Here is an 8,219-nt window from a genome sequence, read left to right on the forward strand (position 1 = left end):
TTGGGTCAACATGCCAGGGCAAGGAAGTGTACACTAAAGCTATCATCATTTTCACATAGCAATTAAAAGGATTAAGACATTCTGCAGACTGAAAGCAGGAGATAGTGCTTTATTATAGTGCTATAGGTTATTAGGCCAAACCATGTTTATAATATGTTTATAACACGATAATAACAGGTCACATAGCTATAAATGATGCATCTCGGTGCTAGAGGCGTCACTACAGACCCTGGTTCGATTCCAGGCTGTATCACAACCGGCCGTTGTTGGGAGTCCAATAGGGTGGTGCACAATTGGCCCGGCGTCGTTAGGGTTTGACCGGGGTCGGCCGTCATTGTAAATAAGAATTTGCTCTTATTAACTGACTTGCCTAGCTAAATAAAGTTTAAATTAAAAAAATGTTTTAAAAAATGAAGAATAGTGGTCTATTTTATAAATTATTCTGTTTTATCATTTATTGATACATGTATACATTTTTAATTATAAGAAAATAATGCATTTTCACGTCTTTCATAACGTGTGAAGTGAAGTTCCTTACTGGCCCTTTAAGAAGGCCGTGACATCCATTGCTTGGAGCAGGCACGATCAGGCCTGCCTCTTGATTGGCTGTCTTGATCGAGAGCTTCTTGAACCTTTTCAAACCAGAGTAAGCACTACAGTGAAACAGTGAAGGACCGTGCTAATTCCCAGCGAGCTCCGGTATTCACTCTGCTGCGCGTGCAGGCGCTCACCACTTCGGGGAAATAGGCTTATTTTTTAAAGAGCTCGAGCACTGTGTCGGTTGTAAAAGCCATTCGTTTCTGTTGTCTCGGAAATGCAACATGCGGCAATAGTAAATAGAGTGCTATTAATTCGTTTTTTATAAAAACGTTTCCAAACGCATATTTATTTTCGATTTGAAGCAGAATTGTTAATCATTTTTGATGATTTCTTTCATACGTGCATAACAGGATTTTCACATGCAACGTTGGAATGCGGAGGATTCCTCTGACAGTTCTCAGCGCGAGGGATACGTGATGGAGCTTTGATCGGTAAACATCCACTTGTTTTTTTGTCGGGATGTTACCAATATTTACACGTTATAGACACGATTTATGAACAAATGCAAAGATAAAGAATAATTGCAAATACCAAGCGCGAGTAATTTTTTCGAACGACAGGTGAGGGTGTACTGCATGTTGCCACTTCTGAATGGTTGACGTAGACAACATCGCATTTTCATTTGATTCATTCAACTTTTTGATCCGAGGTGCCACCTTTATTTCCGTATCATGTATTCACATTTCAATACAATTCCGCAATTGAGACTCGGTTAGTTTAGCCTAAACATCCAGCTTACTGCCCTCCTGTTATATCTGACCGAGGAGAAAGCACAGACCGCGCTGGGAGACATGGCTAAAAACCTGCCGGAGGGACCCAAGGAGCCAGACCTGAATCAGCTACCGGATGAAGAGCTGCTGCGATGCGGCAAGGAGGAGCTGGTCAAGCGCCTACGGAGGCTGGACAACGAGAAGATGAACCTAATGATCGACCACGGCAACATGATGAAAGACGTTAACCGGAGGCTGCAGGTGCACCTGCACGAGATCCGCAACCTGAAGGAGATCAACCAGAAGCTCCAGGATGACAACAACGAGCTGCGCGAGCTCTGCTGCTTCCTGGATGACGACCGGCAGAAGGGCAAGAAGCTGTCCCGGGAGTGGCAACGGTTTGGCCGGTACTCCGCAAGTGCCATGTGGAAGGAGGTGGGTACCTACCAGCTAAAGCTCAAAGAGCTCGAGACCAACCAGGAGAGGGTGGTGCGGGAGAACATGGACCTGAAGGAGATCATCCTCATGCTGGATGAGGAGAGGAACGGAGTCGGTTCCCGGAGCTCCATAGACTCCCAGTCCAGCCTCACCAACCTGAATGGCGGGACTGGGACAGTTCGGGATGTCGGGGATGGCAGTAGTACCTCCAGCACTGGGAGCGCAGGTAGTCCCGACCACCACCACAACCACAACAGCCACAACCACATACACAAGCTGCCCGCGGAAAGGGAGGGCAAGCTGGGAGGCACCTTCCAGAGGAGGTCCATGGATGACCTGTCAGCACCACACCATCACAGGAGCATCCCTAATGGACTCTGTGGTAAGTCGAAGGTCCTACACCTGTTAAACCTGTTATACTCACCTGTCATTCACCTGTTATACTCACCTGTCATTCACCTGTTATACTCACCTGTCATTCACCTGTTATACTCACCTGTCATACACCTGTTATACTCACCTGTCATACACCTGTTATACTCACCTGTCATTCACCTGTTATACTCACCTGTCATTCACCTGTTATACTCACCTGTCATACACCTGTTATACTCACCTGTCATACACCTGTTATACTCACCTGTCATTCACCTGTTATACTCACCTGTCATACACCTGTTATACTCACCTGTCATTCACGTGTTATACTCACCTGTTATTCACCTGTTATACTCACCTGTCATTCACCTGTTATACTCACAGACATACCGTTCAGACAGACAGACATACCGTTCAGACAGACAGACATATCGTTCAGACAGACAGACATACCGTTCAGACAGACAGACATACCGTTCAGACAGACAGACATACCGTTCAGACATACAGGTCGCTCAGACAGACAGGCCATTCAGACAGACATACAGGTCGCTCAGACAGACAGGCCATTCAGACAGACAGTCCGTTCAGACAGACATACCATTCAGACAGACAGACATACCATTCAGACAGACAGACATACCGTTCAGACAGACAGACCGTTCAGACATACAGGTCATTCAGACAGACAGGTTGGTCAGACAGACAGACCGCTCAGACATACAATGTCATTCAGACAGACAGACAGACAGGCCGTTCAAACAGACAGACATACTGTTCAGACATACAGGTCGCTCAGACAGACAGGCCATTCAGACAGACAGTCCGTTCAGACAGACGGACCGTTCAGACATACAGGCTGGCCAGACAGACAGACCGTTCAGACATACAGGCTGGTCAGACAGACAGACCGTTCAGACATACAGGCTGGTCAGACAGACAGGCTGGTCAGACAGACAGGCTGGTCAGACAGACAGACCGTTGAGACATACAGGCTGGTCAGACAGACAGACCGTTCAGACATACAGGCTGGTCAGACAGACAGACCTTTCAGACATACAGGCTGGTCAGACAGACAGACTGTTCAGACATACAGGCTGGTCAGACAGACAGACTGTTCAGACATACAGGCTCATCAGACAGACAGACCGTTCAGACAGACAGAACTACATCATAACACAGGAGACGTTGGACAGTGATGCTGTCAAGGCCTGAGTGGCCCTGCCTCTCTAGATGGATTCAGTCAAGGCCAGAGTGGCCCTGCCCCTCTAGATGGATTCAGTCAAGGCCTGAGTGGCCCTGCCCCTCTAGATGGATTCAGTCAAGGCCTGAGTGGCCCTGCCCCTCTAGATGGATTCAGTCAAGGCCTGAGTGGCCCTGCCCCTCTAGATGGATTCAGTCAAGGCCTGAGTGGCCCTGCCTCTCTAGATGGATTCAGTCAAGGCCAGAGTGGCCCTGCCCCTCTAGATGGATTCAGTCAAGGCCTGAGTGGCCCTGCCCCTCTAGATGGATTCAGTCAAGGCCTGAGTGGCCCTGCCTCTCTAGATGGATTCAGTCAAGGCCAGAGTGGCCCTGCCCCTCTAGATGGATTCAGTCAAGGCCTGAGTGGCCCTGCCCCTCTAGATGGATTCAGTCAAGGCCTGAGTGGCCCTGCCTCTCTAGATGGATTCAGTCAAGGCCAGAGTGGCCCTGCCCCTCTAGATGGATTCAGTCAAGGCCAGAGTGGCCCTGCCCCTCTAGATGGATTCAGTCAAGGCCTGAGTGGCCCTGCCTCTCTAGATGGATTCAGTCAAGGCCAGAGTGGCCCTGCCCCTCTAGATGGATTCAGTCAAGGCCTGAGTGACCCTGCCTCTCTAGATGGATTCAGTCAAGGCCAGAGTCTGCCTGCCCCTCTAGATGGATTCAGTCAAGGCCTGAGTGGCCCTGCCCCTCTAGATGGATTCAGTCAAGGCCTGAGTGGCCCTGTCCCTCTAGATGGATTCAGTCAAGGCCTGAGTGGCCCTGCCCCTCTAGATGGATTCAGTCAAGGCCTGAGTGGCCCTGCCCCTCTAGATGGATTCAGTCAAGGCCTGAGTGGCCCTGCCTCTCTAGATGGATTCAGTCAAGGCCAGAGTGGCCCTGCCCCTCTAGATGGATTCAGTCAAGGCCTGAGTGGCCCTGCCCCTCTAGATGGATTCAGTCAAGGCCTGAGTGGCCCTGCCCCTCTAGATGGATTCAGTCAAGGCCTGAGTGGCCCTGCCTCTCTAGATGGATTCAGTCAAGGCCAGAGTGGCCCTGCCCCTCTAGATGGATTCAGTCAAGGCCTGAGTGGCCCTGCCCCTCTAGATGGATTCAGTCAAGGCCTGAGTGGCCCTGCCTCTCTAGATGGATTCAGTCAAGGCCAGAGTGGCCCTGCCCCTCTAGATGGATTCAGTCAAGGCCAGAGTGGCCCTGCCCCTCTAGATGGATTCAGTCAAGGCCTGAGTGGCCCTGCCTCTCTAGATGGATTCAGTCAAGGCCAGAGTGGCCCTGCCCCTCTAGATGGATTCAGTCAAGGCCAGAGTCTGCCTGCCCCTCTAGATGGATTCAGTCAAGGCCTGAGTGGCCCTGCCCCTCTAGATGGATTCAGTCAAGGCCTGAGTGGCCCTGCCCCTCTAGATGGATTCAGTCAAGGCCTGAGTGGCCCTGCCCCTCTAGATGGATTCAGTCAAGACCTGAGTGGCCCTGCCCCTCTAGATGGATTCAGTCAAGGCCTGAGTGGCCCTGCCCCTCTAGATGGATTCAGTCAAGGCCTGAGTGGCCCTGCCCCTCTAGAATGATTCAGTCAAGGCCTGAGTGGCCCTGCCCCTCTAGATGGATTCAGTCAAGGCCTGAGTGGCCCTGCCCCTCTAGATGGATTCAGTCAAGGCCTGAGTGGCCCTGCCCCTCTAGATGGATTCAGTCAAGGCCTGAGTGGCCCTGCCCCTCTAGATGGATTCAGTCAAGGCCTGAGTGGCCCTGCCCCTCTAGATGGATTCAGTCAAGGCCTGAGTGGCCCTGCCTCTCTAGATGGATTCAGTCAAGGCCTGAGTGGCCCTGCCCCTCTCGATGGATTCAGTCAAGGCCTGAGTGGCCCTGCCCCTCTAGATGGATTCAGTCAAGGCCTGAGTGGCCCTGCCTCTCTAGATGGATTCAGTCAAGGCCAGAGTGGCCCTGCCCCTCTAGATGGATTCAGTCAAGGCCTGAGTGGCCCTGCCCCTCTAGATGGATTCAGTCAAGGCCTGAGTGGCCCTGCCCCTCTAGATGGATTCAGTCAAGGCCTGAGTGGCCCTGCCTCTCTAGATGGATTCAGTCAAGGCCAGAGTGGCCCTGCCCCTCTAGATGGATTCAGTCAAGGCCTGAGTGGCCCTGCCCCTCTAGATGGATTCAGTCAAGGCCTGAGTGGCCCTGCCTCTCTAGATGGATTCAGTCAAGGCCAGAGTGGCCCTGCCCCTCTAGATGGATTCAGTCAAGGCCAGAGTGGCCCTGCCCCTCTAGATGGATTCAGTCAAGGCCTGAGTGGCCCTGCCTCTCTAGATGGATTCAGTCAAGGCCAGAGTGGCCCTGCCCCTCTAGATGGATTCAGTCAAGGCCAGAGTCTGCCTGCCCCTCTAGATGGATTCAGTCAAGGCCTGAGTGGCCCTGCCCCTCTAGATGGATTCAGTCAAGGCCTGAGTGGCCCTGCCCCTCTAGATGGATTCAGTCAAGGCCTGAGTGGCCCTGCCCCTCTAGATGGATTCAGTCAAGACCTGAGTGGCCCTGCCCCTCTAGATGGATTCAGTCAAGGCCTGAGTGGCCCTGCCCCTCTAGATGGATTCAGTCAAGGCCTGAGTGGCCCTGCCCCTCTAGAATGATTCAGTCAAGGCCTGAGTGGCCCTGCCCCTCTAGATGGATTCAGTCAAGGCCTGAGTGGCCCTGCCCCTCTAGATGGATTCAGTCAAGGCCTGAGTGGCCCTGCCCCTCTAGATGGATTCAGTCAAGGCCTGAGTGGCCCTGCCCCTCTAGATGGATTCAGTCAAGGCCTGAGTGGCCCTGCCCCTCTAGATGGATTCAGTCAAGGCCTGAGTGGCCCTGCCTCTCTAGATGGATTCAGTCAAGGCCTGAGTGGCCCTGCCCCTCTAGATGGATTCAGTCAAGGCCTGAGTGGCCCTGTCCCTCTAGATGGATTCAGTCAAGGCCTGAGTGGCCCTGCCCCTCTAGATGGATTCAGTCAAGGCCTGAGTGGCCCTGCCCCTCTAGATGGATTCAGTCAAGGCCTGAGTGGCCCTGCCTCTCTAGATGGATTCAGTCAAGGCCTGAGTGGCCCTGCCCCTCTAGATGGATTCAGTCAAGGCCTGAGTGGCCCTGTCCCTCTAGATGGATTCAGTCAAGGCCTGAGTGGCCCTGCCCCTCTAGATGGATTCAGTCAAGGCCAGAGTGGCCCTGCCCCTCTAGATGGATTCAGTCAAGGCCTGAGTGGCCCTGCCTCTCTAGATGGATTCAGTCAAGGCCAGAGTGGCCCTGCCCCTCTAGATGGATTCAGTCAAGGCCAGAGTGGCCCTGCCCCTCTAGATGGATTCAGTCAAGGCCTGAGTGGCCCTGCCTCTCTAGATGGATTCAGTCAAGGCCAGAGTGGCCCTGCCCCTCTAGATGGATTCAGTCAAGGCCAGAGTCTGCCTGCCCCTCTAGATGGATTCAGTCAAGGCCTGAGTGGCCCTGCCCCTCTAGATGGATTCAGTCAAGGCCTGAGTGGCCCTGCCCCTCTAGATGGATTCAGTCAAGGCCTGAGTGGCCCTGCCCCTCTAGATGGATTCAGTCAAGGCCTGAGTGGCCCTGCCCCTCTAGATGGATTCAGTCAAGGCCTGAGTGGCCCTGCCCCTCTAGATGGATTCAGTCAAGGCCTGAGTGGCCCTGCCCCTCTAGAATGATTCAGTCAAGGCCTGAGTGGCCCTGCCCCTCTAGATGGATTCAGTCAAGGCCTGAGTGGCCCTGCCCCTCTAGATGGATTCAGTCAAGGCCTGAGTGGCCCTGCCCCTCTAGATGGATTCAGTCAAGGCCTGAGTGGCCCTGCCCCTCTAGATGGATTCAGTCAAGGCCTGAGTGGCCCTGCCCCTCTAGATGGATTCAGTCAAGGCCTGAGTGGCCCTGCCTCTCTAGATGGATTCAGTCAAGGCCTGAGTGGCCCTGCCCCTCTAGATGGATTCAGTCAAGGCCTGAGTGGCCCTGTCCCTCTAGATGGATTCAGTCAAGGCCTGAGTGGCCCTGCCCCTCTAGATGGATTCAGTCAAGGCCTGAGTGGCCCTGCCCCTCTAGATGGATTCAGTCAAGGCCTGAGTGGCCCTGCCCCTCTAGATGGATTCAGTCAAGGCGAGAGTGGCCCTGCCCCTCTAGATGGATTCAGTCAAGGCCTGAGTGGCCCTGCCCCTCTAGATGGATTCAGTCAAGGCCTGAGTGGCCCTGCCCCTCTAGATGGATTCAGTCAAGGCCTGAGTGGCCCTGTCCCTCTAGATGGATTCAGTCAAGGCCTGAGTGGCCCTGCCCCTCTAGATGGATTCAGTCAAGGCCTGAGTGGCCCTGCCCCTCTAGATGGATTCAGTCAAGGCCTGAGTGGCCCTGCCTCTCTAGATGGATTCAGTCAAGGCCTGAGTGGCCCTGCCCCTCTAGATGGATTCAGTCAAGGCCTGAGTGGCCCTGTCCCTCTAGATGGATTCAGTCAAGGCCTGAGTGGCCCTGCCCCTCTAGATGGATTCAGTCAAGGCCAGAGTGGCCCTGCCCCTCTAGATGGATTCAGTCAAGGCCTGAGTGGCCCTGCCTCTCTAGATGGATTCAGTCAAGGCCAGAGTGGCCCTGCCCCTCTAGATGGATTCAGTCAAGGCCAGAGTGGCCCTGCCCCTCTAGATGGATTCAGTCAAGGCCTGAGTGGCCCTGCCTCTCTAGATGGATTCAGTCAAGGCCAGAGTGGCCCTGCCCCTCTAGATGGATTCAGTCAAGGCCAGAGTCTGCCTGCCCCTCTAGATGGATTCAGTCAAGGCCTGAGTGGCCCTGCCCCTCTAGATGGATTCAGTCAAGGCCTGAGTGGCCCTGCCCCTCTAGATGGATTCAGTCAAGGCCTGAGTG

The 8,219-nt window shown here is 53.6% G+C and overlaps 1 protein-coding gene across 2 annotated transcripts in view; it reads left to right on the forward strand.

Annotated features, from left to right (window-relative positions):
- The first annotated feature begins 613 nt into the window (after nt 1–613).
- LOC110522568 (coiled-coil domain-containing protein 85C-A) overlaps nt 614–8,219 on the forward strand; it is a 117,597-nt gene continuing 109,991 nt past the window's right edge. The window contains exon 1 of one of the 2 annotated variants that reach the window (XM_021601026.3): nt 614–2,130. In XM_021601026.3, coding sequence (XP_021456701.2) covers nt 1,392–2,130 — 739 coding nt within the window. In that variant the 5' untranslated portion in view covers nt 614–1,391. The remainder of the gene's footprint in view (nt 2,131–8,219) is intronic. The other variant, XM_021601025.3, reaches the window with a different exon arrangement.

Source organism: Oncorhynchus mykiss, chromosome 4 (assembly GCF_057628025.1).
Source record: "Oncorhynchus mykiss isolate SJ-2025 chromosome 4, ASM5762802v1, whole genome shotgun sequence".
Taxonomy (NCBI): domain Eukaryota; kingdom Metazoa; phylum Chordata; class Actinopteri; order Salmoniformes; family Salmonidae; genus Oncorhynchus; species Oncorhynchus mykiss.